Source organism: Heterocephalus glaber, unplaced genomic scaffold (genome assembly GCF_053883595.1).
Source record: "Heterocephalus glaber isolate CG9 unplaced genomic scaffold, H.glaber_assembly_v1.0 deba00001461, whole genome shotgun sequence".
Taxonomy (NCBI): domain Eukaryota; kingdom Metazoa; phylum Chordata; class Mammalia; order Rodentia; family Bathyergidae; genus Heterocephalus; species Heterocephalus glaber.
This window is the reverse complement of record NW_028258308.1, coordinates 9,192,573-9,211,801: the sequence shown is the minus strand read 5'-3', so window position 1 is coordinate 9,211,801 and position 19,229 is coordinate 9,192,573. Positions and strand designations below refer to the sequence as shown.

Below are 19,229 nucleotides of genomic sequence, written 5' to 3'. Positions count from 1 at the left end.
GACCATGAGAAATCAATCCAACAGCTGCTAGATGATGCAAAGAAGAATAACATAAGACTCATAGGAGTCCACGAGAAAACTGGACATAAAAAAAACTGTTCACAGAAGTAATAGTAAATAACTTCCCAGTCAGAGGTAGAGAGTTGGACATACAGATAAGTGAGGCATATATAACTCCATCCAACCATGATCAAAAAAAATCTACACCTAGACATACAATAGTCAAGATCCCAGAAACCCAGCAGAAGAACAAAATTCTACAGGCAGTTAGAGAAAAGAAACAAATCACTTACAAAGGAAAGCCCATCAGAATCACAGCAGATTTCTCAACACAAACCCTCAAATCAAGAAGAGCCTGGAGTGAAGTATTTCAAGCCCTAAAAGAAAATAACTTCCAACCTAGACTGTTGTATCCAGCAAAATTATCTTTCAAAATTGATGGAGAAATTAGATACTTCCATGACAAAGAACACCTGAGAAATTTCATGAACACAAAACCAGCACTCCAAACAATATTAAGCAATATCCTAGAAAAAGACAATGAAGGTCACAACTCCATGAGGCCCAGCAGAGAGAAGGCACCATGCAAGGTAAGACACTAAAGCGAAAGGGGGGAAAATAAGAAATAAAAGAGCTAACAAGAGTACAATATCATGACAAGGATGAGTCAATATCTGTCAATTAGAACTGTCAATGTTAATGGCTTCAATTCACCAATCAAAAGAAATAGACTGGCAGAATGGATTAAGAAGCAAAACCCAGCAATATGCTGTATACAAGAAACACACCTAGCTCAAAAAGAAATTCATAGACTGAAAGTAAAAGAACGGAAAACAATTCTCCATGCAACAGGAACCCAGAAAAAAAGTAGAGGTAGCAATCTTATTTGCAGACAAAGTAGATTTCAAGCCAAAACTAATTAAGAGAGGCAAAGATGGTCACTATATCCTTGTGAAGGGAACAATCCAAGAGGAAGAGATGGCAATCCTAAATATATATCAACCAAATATGAATGCCCCCAACTATACAAAACAAATATTAATGGACATAAAAAACCACATAAGCACTAATACAATTGTAGTGGGGGACCTCAATACCCCATTATTACAAATAGACAGATCATCTAGACAAAAAATTAACAGTGAAATTCTAGAACTGAACCAAGTTATTGAACAAATGGACTTAATAGATGTTTACAGAGTGTTCCACCTCACAAAATCAGAATACACATTCTTTTCATATACACACGGGTCATTCACCAAAATAGAACACATGCTAGCTCATAGGACATGTCTAAGTAAATGTAAAAGAATTGAAATTACCCCCTGTATATTATCAGACTGTAGTGCAATAAAATTGGAGATCAATAACATAAGAAATGGCAAAAGTCCCACAAACACATGGAAATTGAATAACACCCTTCTGAACAACCAATGGGTCACAGAGGAAATTAAAGAAGAAATTAGACAGTTTCTACAAGTAAATGATAATGCCCGTACAACATACAAGAATCTATGGGACACAATGAAAGCAGTTCTATGATGGAAATTCATTGCAGTGAATACCCATATTAGGAAAACAGAGAGAACTCAAACAACCTAATGCAGAATCTCAAGCTCCTAAAAAAAGAAGACCACAACAAACTCAATGCTTGTGCAAGAGAGAATATTATAAAAATCAGAGCAGAAATCAATGCAATGGAGACTAAGAGAACAATACAAAAAAATCAATGAATCAAAGAGTTGACTTTTCAAAAGAATAAATAAAATTGATAAACTTTTAGTCAACCTTATCAAAAAAAGGGAAGAAAAGGCTCAAATCCATGCAATTAACAACAAAAAAGGGGAAGTTACAAAAGACTCAGCTGAAATCCAGAAGATCATCAAAACCTACTTTGAGAACCTGTACTTTAATAAAATGGAAAACACAGAAGAAATGGACAGATTCCTAGATACATATGAATTGACAAAGTTAAATGAAGAAGATATAGAAATTCTAAACACCCCAATTACAATGAGTGAAATTGAAAATGTAATAAAAAATTTACCAACAAAGAAAAGCCTAGGACCTTATGGCTTCACTGCTGAATTCTACAAGACATTTAGAGAGGAACTATTGCCTTTACTCTTTAAACTCAAAAAGGAAATTGAAAAGGAAGCAAGGCTTCCAAATTCATTTCTGGAAGCAAGTGTTACTTTGATTCCAAAACCAGGGAAAGACCCAACCCCAAAAGAGAACTACAGACCAATCTCCCTAATGAACATAGATGCAAAAATCCTCAACAAGATACTGGCAAACAGAATACAGAGTGTCATCAAGAAGATCATACACCCTGACCAAGTCGGATTTATCCCAGGGATGCAAGGATGGTTCAACATCCATAAATCAATCAATGTAACACACCATATTAACAGAGTCAAGGACAAAAACCACATGATCATCTCAATAGATGCAGAAAAAGCATTTGCCAAAATCCAACACCAATTCATGATAAAAACGCTACAGAAAACTGGAATAGGAGTCTTTATCTCAACCTGATTAAGGCTATCTATGAAAAACCAGCAGCCAACATCATACTAAATGGTCAGAAAATGAAAACTTTCACGCTAAAATCAGGAACAAGACAAGGATGTCCACTATCACCACTCCTGTTCAATGTTGTTCTGGAAACATTAGGCATAGCAATTAGACAAGAGAAAAAAATAAAAGGAATAAAGATAGGAAAGGAAGAAGTTAAACTGTGATTATTTGCTGATGATATGATACTTTACATAGAAGACCCAAAAAACTCAGTCAAAAGTCTTCTAGACCTAAATGACAGATTCAGTAGAGTAGCTGAATACAAGGTCAACACTCAAAAAACAATAGCCTTTTTACACGCAAATAGCAGACCCACTGAGAGAGAAATTCGGGAAATAATGCCTTTTACAATAGCATCTAAAAAAATGAAATATCTAGGAATCAACCTAACAAAGGAAGCAAAAGACCTCTACACTGAAAACTACAGAACTCTGAAGAAGGAGATTGAAGAGGATGTAAGAAAATGGAAAGATATCCCTTGTTTCTGGGTAGGAAGAACCAATATAGTGAAAATAGCCATACTTCCAAAACTACTATATAGATTCAATGCAATGCCAATTGAAATTCCAACAATATACTTCACAGAACTAGAGAAAACAATCCAAAAATTCTTTTGGAAATAGAAGAAACCTAGAATAGCAAAAGCAATTCTAAGCAACAGAGACATGGAAGGAGGTATCACAACCCCCAACTTGAAACTATACTACAAAGCTACTGTGGGAAAAACAGCATGGTACTGGCAAAGAAACAGACCTGAGGATCAATGGAATAGATTAGAAGATGCAGAAACAACTTCAGACATACTCAGCCACCTCATCTTTGACAAAGGAGCCAATCACCCTCATTGGAGGAAAGATAGCCTATTTAATAAATTGTGTTGAAAAAACCGGATTTCAACCTGCCAAAGATTAAAATTGGACCCATATCTATCACCATGCACTAAACTAAGATCAAAGTGCATTAAATATCTAAATATTAAGACAGAAACAATAAACTTGTTGGAAGATAAGTTAGGTAGAACACTTGAAGACATTGGCGTAGGAAAAGTATGAACAAAACCTCAGTAGCACGGGAACTAGCACAAAGAATCAACAACTGGGATCTCATCTTATTAAAAAGCTTCTGACACTGTAAGAGAAACCACCAAAAGAGCTAAGAGAAACCTACAATGTGGGAAAAGAAATTTAGCAGCTGTACCTCAGACAAAGGACTGCTATGGAGAATATATAAAGAACTGAAAAAAATCAGACCCCCCAAATTCAAAGACCCAATTCAAAATTGGGCATCTGAAATGAGCAGACATTTCTCAGACAAATAAGCAAAGAAGTATATGAAAATATGTTCAACATCATTAGTCATTCAAGAAATGCAGATGAAAACAACACTGAGATTCCATCTCACCCCAGAAAGGATGGCTCCTATCAAGAAATCAACCAATATCAAATGCTGGCAGGCCTGTGGGAAGAAAGGAACCCTTCTCCATTGTTGGTGGGAGTGCAGACTGGTGCAACCACTGTGGAAATCAATATGCAGATACCTCAAATAACTAGGGCTAGACATCTCATTTGACCCAGCTACTCCCCTGATGGGTATCTTCCCCAAAGAATTAAAAGAATCATACCACAGTGATATATGTGCACCCATGTTTATAGCAGCACAGTTTGTAATAGCTAAAGCTTGGAAATAGCCCAAGTGCCCACCAACTGGAAACTGGATAAAGAAGATGTGGTTTTTTTTATAAAATGGAGTACTACTCAGCCATAAAGAATGAGAAACTAGAAACATTGATAGCTAAATGGATGCATATTGAGGCCATACTCTTAAGTGAAATAAATAGGACACACACGTGTAAATACCAAACAGTTTCTCTAATTGAGAAATTGAGAGTGTAAATAAGGATTAAAATGATTAAAATGAATAATTGATAATTTGAAATATTAAAAGGTCCAAAAAGGGTAGGGCTGGTGGGAAGGGAAGGGGAAAGGAAAGAAGGGAAAGGAAAAATTTTGAGAAAAGAAAAAAAAATGAAAACAAAATCTATGTAAATAGGGAAGGGTAGATGGAGGGTTGAAGGGCGCACAGGTAATGGGGAAACAAATAAGGACCAAGATACATCATGTACAGAAACAAGCACCCAATGACAAATGTAAACATATTGTATAACTAAAATGTACCAATAAAAGAATTAAAAATAAATAAATAAAAACCCATTTAAATGTCAAGACAATAAAATTAATACTTGTTACTGTTTTATCAAGAATGAAAGGCATTCCTACATAAAAGTGGTATTGTTTTTACTGCTAGGTATTTACTGCTTAATCAGGGATCAAGAATATTCTTGGGCCGGGGATTTAGCTCAGTGGTTCTGTAGCTTGCCTTGCAAGCACAAGGACCCAAGTTCGATCCCCAGTATCAAAAAAAAAAGTATATTCTTAATGCTGTCTGCCTCGAAAGCACAAGGTCCTGAGTTTGATTCTAGGTACCAAAAAAACAAAAACCAAAAAACATCGTTAAATAAAAGTAGTACTTTTTAAACAAGAAATATGGCAGTAAATAACACCAGCATAATCTGATGCCACTGCCTTTATTTGTGCTAAAGTAATAAAAGTTTTACTCATCATTGACTTTTCAACATCAAGGTAAAATGTCAAAGTGATGAAAAAGGCACACCATGTTTAATTATGACTATAAAAGTGGTTTTGACGTTGTTTCTCCCACAAAAGGATTACGCTACAGTGATTTGTCTAAAGAATACTTTTTGTAATATCATCCTCGTGCTCAAAAGATTCCAATTGCCTATTATTGCTATGCAGGCTACTTAGGGCAGGTAGCACTCACATCCTTAATTCTTGTGCCCTTGAGCCTAGCATTGCACCATGAATCAATCCCAGCTTCACACCCGAGATCCAGCCACCTCTGCAAAAGCCCCAACCATGATCACATGAGGCTTTGGGGGAACATTTAGACACAGCCGTAACATTTTTCCCTTGTCCCCCCAAAGACTTACGCACATTCCTTTACACAAAATGCATTTAGTCCAACGTTAAGAGTTGCCAAATGTCCTAACAGTTTCAGCACTGTTGAGAAGTCCAAGTCCAAAGTCTCCTCTGAGATTTAAGGCAAACTCCTAGCTGTGAGCCCCAGTATAAATGAAAAGAAAGTTAACACTTCCAACATACATTGGCACAAAGTAAACATTTCCATTCCAAAAGGTACAAACTGGGGGATAACAAGGAATGAGAACAAAGCAAGACAAAACCCAGCAGGGCAAACATTAAATCTCAAAATTCTACTTCCAGTATCCCCAGCAATCTGTGGCAAGTGGTCAGCTCCAAAGTGTTTGGGTGGCTCTGCCACTATGGCACTTCTGGCGGTTGTAGCTCCCATGGTTTCTTTCTTTGGCTGACTTTGCTCATTCCTTGTAGCTTTCCTTGCATAATCCAAGCTTCTGGCTTCTCCAACCTTCTGGGGTATCCACTGCACCTTTGGCTTCACACTCAGAGTTCACACCCTGCCCTCTCAGGGACACACTGCCTGGCCTCCCAGCCCTCCTTCTGAAATCTGGGTGGACGCCTTGCTGACCCCACAACTCTTTCATTCTGCATACACCTAAAAGCAGCACCACATGGATGATACCAATGTCTGCTGCCAGCTGGAGCAGTAGTCAGGCTTCCTTCTCTTTTGTCTGTAGGGTCCCAGTGCTTATGAACCAAATTTCAAAGAACAACTTCCCTAGGTTGTTGCCATTCTGACACATGGTGCTCTTGGACTCTCTTCTCAAAGCAAAATCTTTTGCTTTTGTTAATTTTGTAGCTGCAAAAGGTAGAGTTCTGCTGCCTCTTATGATGCACTCAGGCCATCTTTTCTATTCTCCCATTCCTCCTCACCAATCAAGATCTCCTCTGCTCTGTCTTCGTAGTCCACAGCTTTACTGTAGTTTCTTTTCTGCCCAAACTGAATGCATTATTTATTTATTTATTTATTTATTTATTTATTTATTTATTTAGGTACCGGGGATCAAACTCGGTCCTTGCGCTTGCCGGGAAGGTGGCGGAACCACTGAGCTAAATCCCCGGCCCACTGAATACATTTTAAAACATTCTGCTGGGCTCTTTGATCTTGATTCTCAACATAAATCTGGCTAAACGCCCCCAACAGTAGCCATGCTACTGCTTAAACATTAAATTGCCTTGAAATTTCTTCTACCAGTCAATTCACCCCCCTCCTTAATCTCAGGCTCAGGCAAAGTCTCTGGACACAAGCAAAATACAGAAAAGCTTTCTGCAAAGATATAACACACATCATCCGGAGTCCAACAGCCAATGCAACTCTTCTTCCCAGCAGAAACCTCCTGAGCCTGGTCTTTACCAGCAGAATTTCTATCGGCATTATGGTCTTCTGAAATCTGACCAGAATCCTGTTACATTACATTGTAAGGCATTCTAGCTCTATTTTTTCACCTGGCATCTCCAAACCTTTCCAAACTCTTCCTCTTCCCACAACCCAGTTCCAAAGACTCCCGAACCACATTGTCAGTTACAGTCACAGAAATGACCCCACTTTTCTGGTATCAAATTCTGTCTTAATTACTTTTCTCTCATTGCTGAGACAAAACACTTCACACTCAAAGTTAAAAGGGAAAGCTATATTTAGCTCACAGTTGGTAGAAGTTTCCGTCCATAGTCACTGACTCCAAGGAAGCGTAGCATAGCAGATAGACATTGCAGAGAAGAAACAGTTCTTGCTGGGAAGAAAGTAGCAAAGCAATAAAGAATGACCACAGCTCTTTTTTCCTTTATATTTTATTCAAGCTACTTAGGGCAGGTAGCACTCATACCTTTAATCCTAGTGCCCTTGAGCCTAGCATTGCACCACAAATCAATCCCAGCATCTATACCCTAGATCCAGCCACTTCTGCAAAAGCCCCACCTATGACTCCATGAGGCTTTGAGGAGACAGACAGACACAAGCCATAAAATCAGACTTTTCAACCTGGAATGTAAACTTTACACAATCTTACATTAATTTTTCTGTTTATTTCATATGCTGTTTTGTGCAAATTGGCTCCACTCTAGATGAATAAAGAAAGCTGTTACCATTTTTTATTATTAACTTGGTAATTTTCAGTTTCTTTCAAATGAATTTGCTTTTCTTTTGCCTGAAGCACTTTACATTCCCTCATATTCTTTAAAAACAGGTAAGTTCTACTATGTTTTCAAGGTCCAAGTCAAGTGGGATGAGATGCTTTACATACAGTTGGTGTCCAGTAAATACTTGCTGAAAAAACAAGTATCAAGCAATTCATTTACAGGTTTCACCATAGCTATCATTATTGGCTGAAGTTAATGTCTTTGTTCCCTGAATACATTATTTTTCCTTGTGAAGTTTATTGTAGTACAATGTGATTCAGCTCACTACTCTGATGTCATTAGCCATTTGATTCTCTTTAATATTCCTAGACTTCTATAGAGATCTGTCAACCAACAGCCCATGGATGTTAAAACACTTTGAACTGTGTGGAAGAAAATCAACTATTTTAAAGTTATTTTTTTAAGTTTCTTGACCCAATAATACCATCAGTTACTTTCCTTAAACACCAATAAGTTACTCAGAATTAAAGAATTTCCTCTAAACCTAGACATCTCGTTATTTTCCTTCTGATTTCAAACTTAAATGTTATATTGAGTATAATGAGGTAGAATCATATGATTATATAAAATGCTATAATTTAGTGCATATTATTCTTTAACATAAGAACAAGATATACATGTTTCTTAAAATTAGATCAGAGACTAATTAGAGCTTGTCTTTCAGGGAATTTCAGGCAGCTAGTTTGTTTTCACAGATCTTGAGAAAACTTTAGACTATCAAAACAAAATGAGATTTCAACTCACTTTCCCATTAATCAAATTGGGATAAAAATCTCAATATTTTGTTTTCAGTGGTTATATGCATTGAAGAAAAATATATATGTCTCATCTGGCAGCAGACAAGAATTGATGCCTATTTCAACTATTTTTAGATCACTGAGAAATGTACACCTATTTTCTCTCTAGATAAAATGGTATTTATGGTGGATGTATTAAAGAACTCATGATTATTGTCAATAAATAATTATTCATTTAAAGATTTGCTAAAATGCATTGTGATGTAAACAATTCAGAGATTAAGTTATTGCTGTGCTAAATTCAAAAGTCTAAAGGGTAGTGCTATGGGTTTCCACATGTGTTCTAGAGCCAAAATTCAGACAGATTTTAAGTCTGGATGACTTTATAAACTCTAACAAATAATGCTCGCTCTGTAATAAGCCACTGCTATAAACTTTAGCAGCAGAATCCCAGGCAATCTAAAGAGATAATCTTGCCATTCCCATTCCCTCTGTTTGTGGGGCATCCTGCTAGATATACCCAAGAGTCCATGAGAGGGGTAGAGTCTCTACCAGCACAGCTAGATCAGATTCAGTGTTCTCTGGGAGGTTCTTTTCCAGATATTGGGGAGAATTGTGATCAGTTCCCTTCCCTACCCATTGATCTGTTCTCTCCAACCTGCTCCACACCAGGTGTTTCTAGTTACTCACAGTCTTTGTCATAAAGTACAAGCTTATTTCCAGGAATAACTGTTTGGTACAGGTTCTCTTGTGTGCATCTTCATAGATGTGGAGATTTTTCTTTCTTTGTCTGACCACTTAACTTAGTTCAAAGGTCACAAGGTCCTGCCTTTCCCTTGCCACCTCCCTGGCCTCAAGGAGCTCACTGACAGTAACAATCATCTGCCCCAACTCCTCTCCAGTGGCCTGTAAGCATGAGTTTCCATAGTTTCTACTCGGAGGGAAGAAAAACATAAAGTTCTGCCTGTTTTAGATACCTCGCGTATAAATAGAAATACGACATTATAGTTTACCAAGCATTGCTGACTTACTACAAAATAAGTTATTTAATTATATCCTGAATAGCATATGCAAGAATTTCCTCCTCCACAAACTATATTCCATGTAGATATTCTTTGTACAAAAAAGAAGATATTTTTATTTGAAATATTTTTATCCATGTTGGGACTTGGTTCACAGAAGCAGATGCTATAAATTAAGATAAAGATTAAATCAAGAAAGGCATCAGGCAGTACCTCTCACACACACACACTCACACACACACACACACACAAAGAGATGTTATACTAGTTGAAGTCATTTCCTACCTAGTGGAAGTTTTGATTTTTGCTACAATAGTTCTGAATAATTTGAGAAAGATGAGGGAAAAAATGAATGAGGTAGAATCAAAGTTTAAATTGCTGAATTAACGGAGTTGCTGCCCCTCCCAAGGAAAGAATGTATATGTATCTTCCTTAAGCTTCTACCTGGCATGTTACACTTTTTATTAGCTACTTCAGTTTCTTACATTATTTGGTTAGTGTTCCATATTTGCAAAATAGAATCAGTGGAATCAGGTGATTCACAGCTCAACTGACAAAGGTGAGATGACACTGTTATTCTTGTCACCCTGTATGACTACACAAGTGTTGTTGTTGTTGTTGTTGTTTTAAAAAAAGCTTTTCTTTGAAAGTCCTTTTCAGCTATTAATTAATTTGTTTGTGTTTTGCTTAGTTGGGTACACAATGAATGATCTAATTTTTGAATGGCAAGATGAGGCACCTGTACAAGTGGCAGAAGGACTCACTTTGCCCCAGTTTCTGTTGAAAGAAGAAAAAGATTTACGATATTGCACTAAACATTACAACACAGGTAGGGGTTGATTATTCTTTACACTTATGAATTGTGATTTTATGATACTCAGGGTTTTATTAATTGTAATGGCAGTTTAATTATTTTAACTTTATATAGCTCAATGTTTCCATAGGAGCAGAGCAGAAAATAGATACATTTGAAACTTATATATGTATTGATTTGTTACATATTGTTATATAAATGGATTATATGAGATCAAAGAAATGCTTGGTGCCTAATTTCATATATAATTTTTGTGAAAAGCCCATATTTACATAGAAATGACTCTTAAAATGTTTCTTGATTTTTAATACGAGAAATGAAATGGGGTTTTTTACATTTCACGAACAAAAGGCCACTACCTAATTATAAAATAAAAGGAGTTGTTGTTTTAAAAAGGCTTTCTTTGCCTCAACTTTGGTTATAGTTTTATGCATTTTAAGACATTTTTATCTAGCTGACAAAAGAACTTTGTGCCTCTCAGAGTAAATATCAGATGTAGTAGTCACCAACACCAACAATTAAGAGATTCAATGTGAATTCTACATTTATGAAATGTATTCACTTTTCTTAACTAGTGTGGGCTCTTCCCAAATACCTAATCTGTGTGTAACTGATTACTATAAATTCCATTGAACTGCCACAATTAACATATCTGTCTAATGTACTGAATACATGGCCTCCATCGGCATTTGCTGCTGCTCTTACCATTTTATTACAATAAAGTATGATTCACTTTAGCCTCAGCATTTCACAGAACTATGATCAGACCTTTTACTATATACAGTATATCTGTTCATAAAGTCCCTGACAGTTTAACTCAGAGATAAAGGTGACAGACATGAGCTTATTAGGGAGTTCAAGGTTAACATCTTAACACAAAGATAAAGGGCAGGTAAGTCATTGGCTTCCTCAGCTCTCTAAGGACAGTTTGCTGATACACTCCTTTTAGTGAATTGTGAAAATCTCTCGAGTTGGGATAGTGTGTTGTATTAGTTTTCTAGGGCTGCCTCAAAAAACTGCACACAGATTTTGTAGCTTAAAGCAAAAGATATTTATTTTCTCACACTTACAGCGATTACAATTCCAAAGTCAAGGTGTCAGCAGAACCATGCTTTCTCCGGAGGCTCTAGGGAACAATCCCTCCCTGCCTTTTCTAGTTTCCCATTTCTGGCAATCTTTGGTATTCCTTGGGTCACAGATACACTATTCTGTGCCTTCATAGTTACATGATATTCTCCTTTTATGTCTGCGTCTCTGTATCCAGGCACCAGTAATATTGTATTAGGGTTCCCTTAATCCAGACTAACCTCATTTTAACTTGAGTACTTCTGCACATACCTTATTTCCAAATAAAACCACGTTCATAGTTTCCAGATACCCATAAATTTTAGGGACTTAAATTTAACCCAGAAAAAGAGGTGAAGCTGTAAACATTACCTAGGAATGAATTTTTATGATCCATGCCTCAGGGTTCTTCCTTAGCATAAAGCAAATTTACGTTCTTCCCTAGAGTTATGCACCAAGTTATTATGACTTAAGGGAAGAGAAAATACATTTATGAATGTCTACTGTAAGCAAAAAAAACTGCACAGGTGTTTTCTCAGATGATATCATAGAAGTTTCATAGCTTTATAGTCTAGGAGATTAAAATATCATGAACTGCGTGAAATTATGAGAGAATAAATGCATCCGGCAATTTTCCCTGTCAGGTATGCACTTAATTTCCCTTAGATCTTAAGCTCCATTTTATATTACTCTTACATGTGAATGGTCAGGAATCATCTGTTAGTTATTATCCAAGAGTAGGCAGAGATACCACCTTTATATTTCTTAAGCAAATGCACAATAAACAATGAAGAAAACTCCAGGTTTTATGAAAATCATACTTACAAAGCAGTTTTGCTAATAAAATACATTGAAGTTAAAAAATTCAAATACAAATGACAGCAGAAACCCAAAGGCTTTGTTCTTATTCATTGTCCAAAAGTATTTTTGAAGCTAGATACACTGAAGGCCTATAACCTGTCTCCCAATCTCTTCAAAAGTTTCTACCTCTCTATTGCTGTGATGTACAGATGATGGATTTCTCTTATAGAAATTGTTTGTTTTTCTCTGCAGAACCACACACAGAACATACATATGTATGAGTGTTCACGTCCACAAAAGATATGTATATGTATATGCGTGTGTTCTTACATGTAATGGTATGTGTGTATACCTTTATTTTACTTCTGAACAAAGCATATGAATGCTTTTTTAAAAATACAGCAATAATTTATTTTTTCTTGAGAATCACATTAAACTTAGAGAAATCATACAAAATATTCAAATGATCAGTAAATTGTTATTAATTGTCATGTGATTACTTAGTGTGTTATTTAACAATGATGTCATGAAAATGTTTATGTTATTTTTGGCATTTTTCCTTTATTTTTAATGAAAAAATTTTAATTTTTGTATTTAATAGAGCTTTAAAGCTTTAAATAGTTTCATTTATTTCAGGACTCTTTAAGCCTTCTATATGCATTTGATAAACAGATGAGGGGGACAATATGTGGCTTGAAGGTGTTTCTAATTGCTAATCATTACAAAGTGGAATCCAATTTACCCAGAGCTTAGGAACATCTGTTGAGACTTTTAAATTCTAGAATCACTTCTACCCTTATCCCTTGCATCACTTGTGCGGTCTTTTGGGAGCAAGTTACATTAGCAGATCCTTCACACTGAAACCTATCTGGCAAGACACTAGCACTCTTCCTGGATAAGGTCTTTCGTTCTTTCATGTTTGGTTCAGAAAATGTTACTTAATGAAAAGACTATTAGTGGTCTGGCTTACCCTTCTCAAAGTCACTAACATTAAAGAGAATGAAACCAAGAATTGGGTGATTTAGAAGAAAAAAATTAAAGGAAAGTAACAGAGTAGTAGAGATAACAGATAAGGGAGTGAAACCAGGGGTTAAGCAGAAATACGAATTCAATGTTTAAAATACAATTTATTCCTCTATTACCATAACAGACATAAATAATAATACACAAAAATAATAGATATACAAAATAAGTGTAAATCACTTATTTTAGTGTATTTTAAAATTATGCCCAAAGTTACTAAAAGTAAACACATATTCTTATTTCATTATTATTTAAGGAACCATTCATCTTGCATTTTTCTTCTCTTAACAGTTACATTAAAGTAAATGTAAACATCTCTGAAACAAAGAGCTCCTAGGTCTAAATAAATATTGAAAAGCAGCAGAAACAGTCCATGAATAAAGAAAACCTTTATATGGTAAACATACATTTCATTGTCTACTTCAGAACAATTACTACAATCCAACAAAAACAGAGATTTTTCAGTACATACGCAAGTTTAAGTACTATTCGGTGGTGAAGAAATAAGATTATATACTACTTTCTAAAGCTCTCCTTACATAACTTCTAAATGCTAACAGAAAAAAAAAATCAGAAACAAATTTGATTATGTAATTTGGGGTTTCTTCATTATAGGAGGAATTTGATGACAAAATTATTATGAAAATTAAATTGTAATATTTGATGTCATGAGAAAAATCTTTTTTGCTAATCAATGTGTTTATTTTAAAACTAATTAGGAAAGTTTACTTGTATAGAAGTACGATTCCATCTGGAACGACAAATGGGATATTATCTCATCCAGATGTACATCCCCAGTCTCCTGATTGTGATTCTATCCTGGGTTTCATTCTGGATCAACATGGATGCAGCTCCAGCAAGGGTAGCTTTGGGAATAACTACTGTGCTGACTATGACCACACAGAGTTCTGGGTCACGAGCCTCCTTACCAAAGGTAAGTTCACTAAAAAGAAACAGAAATATTTGCACATACATTCATAAAGATATCATAGTCAGATTAGTCAGGTCTATTTCAATACCATTTATGTCTCATTACTGTTTTTTACTGTAATGCATTACCAAAGCAGAAAACTTGGAAAACACAAAAAGAGAAAAAGAAAAAATATATTTCAGAAACCAATGATATCTGCTGTTCATACTTTGTGTGATGTTCCCCCAAGTATTTAATCATCAATAATAGTCTTAATGGCCATAATGGCACGTGTCTGTAATCCTAACACTTGGGAGACTGAGGCAGGAGGATTGCCACAAATTTGAAGCCAGCCTGGCCTACGGAATTAATTCAAGACCACTGTGAACAGCATAGGAAGACCCTGTCTAAAACAAAATTTTTAAATACTTTTATACAGTAACAATTTTATAAATTCTTTGTATCTGTAAAATTTATAAGAAATAGAAATATAGATAATATTGAAATTTATACATAGAAACCTACATGTATATTTTATAGCTATATGGAATATACAGAAATATATCTATAGATTTTATGCAAATTTTAATATAGAAATATATTAAACATTTATTTAAGTGGAATTTACATGATATTTTAAAGGTTAAAAGTTAAAAGGTTAAAGATTTAAAGGTTAGTATAGTACTGCACTATAGATACACTATAATTTACTCATTCTTCCAACTAACACTACACGTAACATTTATATATTGAGTGGTATATACATGAATATATATGTATGTGTGTATAAATGAACATATATATATGCATATATAATAGCTTAATGCACATTTCAGATTATTTTCTTAGTATACATATTTAGAACTGGGCTGAGGATTTGACTCAGTGGTTCTGACACCTGCCTCACAAGCGCAAGGTCCAAAGTTCGATCCCCGCTACCAACCCCCCCCCCAAAAACCATATTTAAAACTGAAATTTCTGCCCTGATATCTGTAAGTATTGAAATATGTTGCCAAATTTGCCTGCAGCAAAATATGGTAATTCCTATCTCACAAGTATTTATGTCAAAGCCTGAGTGTTGCACTTTGATCAATTATGGTATTTATCATTTAAAAAACATTTCTCCCTCTGTCTTTTGAGTAGCCATATACCAATTAAAAGGAAAGTTTATCTAATTCCATGATTTTAGTACATATTAAGACTCCAGAATTGAAATAAAACTGTCCCATCTGTGGTGTTTTTAAAACACCCAATATTTCCTTTCATAAGTTACACTGAGTTAAAAAGAAGCTCTTTTCATCCCTTTAGCCTCAGAAAAATAGAAATTATTTTCTTCTTATAATTTCTAAAAAATTTATTTTATCTAAATTAGATAATATAGTCAATCTTCAAACAGGATGTCACTATTATTTTCATTGAAATGATGTACTGCAATGCAGTAAAATTATATTAAATTTTCTTTTGCATTTGATGTTATTTTCTGTTCCAAGTAAATTGTAAATGTACTATGGTGATAACCTGAGTCCTTCCTGTGAATTGCATTATATGATTTTTTTACATTAAAATACTAAATAAATAAAAGTTGGCCACAGGATACTTTGTCACTAAAATGTTACATAAGGTGGGAAAAACATGATGTTACACAATACTCATCATGCCTCACTAAGATTTAATGGTTGTCTTTCAAAATAATATACCTTTTTATTAATAGTTATATTTTCAAAGGGGTCCACATCAATTCCTCATTTATAAAATATTGTCAATGTGAAAAATTGTAAATCTATTTGTCAGAGTAAACTCTCAATGCTAATTTGTACATGTCTCGTCTGCTACATTTATTCTTGGTCACAGACATATGGCTTATCTGGGTCCCTTCTTGGCTCGCTGGAGACTGGCTGAGTTGGGTAATCGTCGATCTAAGCTGTCTTCTGGTTCAGGTCTGCTGTCTAGGTCTTCCCCATGGGGAAGGGCAGGAAAGCAAGAAGAGAGCAGAAACATGCAAAGCTCTCCTGCAGAATTGGCACAGAGTCCCTTCTGTCCTCATACCACTCATAGATTAGTTATTTCCTGTGTGTCGACATAAATAATTTATAAATGTATGTACAAATAAAAACTTGATACTAACAAAATTTTGTCTTTTAAAAAGATGTCCTAATGTTCTACCTCATAAAATTAGAAAGAATCATGCAGAGGAATGTGAATTTTAGTAACCTAGTACAGTCACCCTGAATAGGAAGATTAGTGATTGTGTAGTAGGTAGATTATTGTTCACTAGCAAGGTCATGCAATTTCATTTATCCCAAGGAACAACTAATTCGAAAATTGGGGTTCAAATGTAGAAGATTTAGTGAAAATCAAGGCTTCATCAATTCATAGGTATTTATTGAATCTTCCTTTGTGGCTTATGACATAATCAATTTTTGTCAATAAATAAAGTACTCCACCCATAGGAAATCTTTGGAGAAGAGATGAAAGAAAAGATTTTAAACCAACAAACTTATCTACTACAGGGCAATGATTTGTTAAACATTTATTTCTCCTTTCTTAGACTACAATTGGGCTTAGTAAATACTCAAGAAAGCAAAAGTGGGGGGAGATGTGGAGGTGGAAAGGAGAAATTTCAAGGAAATTCTACATGGATTTCTCTCACTTTACCTCTACCACTGTGGCTATCTTATTCAGAGCAGAGCTACTAAACACTAAAACATCAGAAGCACTTAAAATTTCAAAGATGACTAAAAATTTCACAGAAACATGTAGCTTATGCAAATTGCAAATTCTACAGTAAAAGTTATTTGTCCTAAACACTTACTTAGAGGCTTGTATCTCAATTCTTCCTGTTTCTCCCATTCACTTAACCTGTGAACCCCATCAAAAGCAGTTTTTTGAGAGGATAAGCTGATCTTACCTATTTCCATCCTCCAGGGCTAAATCAGAAAATAATATGTAGTGAATGACTATCAAGAAAGCATTTAAAAACGTGTGTGTATAAAATATCTATTTGGCACTTAAGTCTTAATTTGAAAAGTGAGTATTCTATTTTTAAAAATCTTTCTCTAAAATAATATAAAACACTAGAATTACTCTGTTATGAATTATATTTTCCCTATAGTATAACTAAATTAATAAAAATAATTAAAATTTCCATTTACCTAGCTTTCAGTGTAACGAAAATTTGGTTCTTAGAAAATATAATAAAAGTAGCTTCAACACCAAATACACAAAGTGATTATAACTACTAGAAAATGTAAACTGAGATATTATATGCTATTTTTAATACCATGATTATGCTAGCACACGTATTTATATATGAGGTTGATTGCACTGCAAAGATAGAGAATGGGAAGGAAAATGAAGGACATGTATTCACTGTTTTTCAAAATCCATTAAGTGAACATAAGTTATTCTTCTCAAAAAAACAGTAGTCTTCAGTTTTAAACAGAGTAAATAGGACATGTCTGCAACAATGTAAATGGGTTTATGGAGCTGCACAGCAATCAGGTTTTCCTATTAACAAAGCAGTGCAAGCTGAAACTATCAGTAATGTTTTGATCTTTATCATTTAACACCTGAAATCTCAGAAGGTCAGAAGGCTGATGCAGGAGAATTGCAAGTTTAAGACCAACCCGTCTAATTTAGCAAGATCCTGTCCCAAAACAAACTAAAAAGAGAGGCAGGTAATGTAGCTCAGCACTCTTGGGGTTCAATCCTCAAGATCAGAAAAAGAAATAAATAATTTTTTATTTATTCAAACTATGGCTAAGTGATACTACTTCAATTGGCTTGAGTATTTTTTACTTTCTTCTGTAATAAAATATTCAATAAGTAAATTTAACTTTCTAATATACTATTTGGATAGCAGCAATATACATAATTAACTTTCTAAAAATTTTGGTGGATTCTACTAATAGTGTGATTCCATATACACTTATTTAGGAAAAAAAGGAAAAAGACCCAGAAAGTAAAAGAATCATTTATTCATGGTTTCATTAAGATAACAATATAATGCATATGCAACCATTCAATTTTACTACTAATTCAAACATTGTCAACTTTGTAAACAAATGTTTCCTAAAAAATGTGTGTCCAATAAAAAAAGGAATTAATTAAAATCTATGGTTCCATATTTCATTTTTCTACATTAGATTTACTAAATCACACTGAAGCTGAAAAACTAACAAATATCAAGCATACTTGATGTAGAAATAGTACTTCTACATAAATTTTTAAAGTTTAAAGAACAATTATAAGGTTTCAAATTTTTTAGAAAAACAATGGTCTTGGCATCAAAGTCAGTTTAAAAACAATAGTTCAATAAATAATTCTGAAACTATTTTACCTAAATAATGTATAAACTTCTTTTACTGCATTCATAATCTCCTAGAATCATACTATGAACCCCCTAAAACATAAAAATAAAATGTAAAGCTTCCCCTTTGCCAATGGAAAAAAAAATTCTTAGTCCCAAAATCAGTGTTGAAAAGAACCTTACAGACAGACTTTATCTGCCTTCCTGGTTCCAGTTTGAAGTTATAAATAAAGCTCTTAGACTCCGGACAAAAAGGAAATCAGAAGGTATATGATCACAATAAGGATGATGTTAGAAAAATACAAAACTTCCCGTTCAAAAATGCAGCACAGGGAGGTCACAAATACAATTTAACTTTAACTGAGTAAGTCAAGAGGGATAATATACTAAGTAATGACAGTAAGTCTAATAGCAAGTGCCAAAGAAGCATTTCTAGTGGCAACTAGCTTTATTTTAGTTTCATATAAGTGCTAAACATAAAGAAACGAGTGAAGTACTATGGAGGAGAGGACAGTAAAATTCCAGTAACTGAGTCAGAGTCAGAGATAACTGTGTGACCTTTAAAATTCTTTTATTGCCTTTTTGGTCACAACTTCCTCTCCTGGTGACCAGAAGGACTGAGCAAGTTCAGCTGTAGAAATACAGTAGCTTTGTTAGGATGTGATCCTCTATTTGGTCTTCATCATTTATTTTATCTGTTAAATTAAATACCTTTATGTGGAAAATAAATATTGTGTTACAAGTATCAGTCAGTTATTACAGGTTATGAGTATCAAAAGTTGTATGAATTTGACATTTAGGACTGTTGAGAGTCATCC

At 34.5% G+C, this 19,229-nt stretch overlaps 1 protein-coding gene across 3 annotated transcripts in view; it reads left to right on the top strand.

The window, feature by feature from the left end:
- The window catches only part of Glra3 (glycine receptor alpha 3), a 170,073-nt gene that overhangs the window by 111,978 nt on the left and 38,866 nt on the right, over positions 1-19,229 (top strand). For all 3 annotated transcript variants that reach the window (XM_004852950.3, XM_087217016.1, XM_087217015.1), the window contains exons 7-8: positions 10,181-10,318; positions 13,912-14,126. In XM_004852950.3, coding sequence (XP_004853007.2) covers positions 10,181-10,318; positions 13,912-14,126 — 353 coding nt within the window. The remainder of the gene's footprint in view (positions 1-10,180; positions 10,319-13,911; positions 14,127-19,229) is intronic.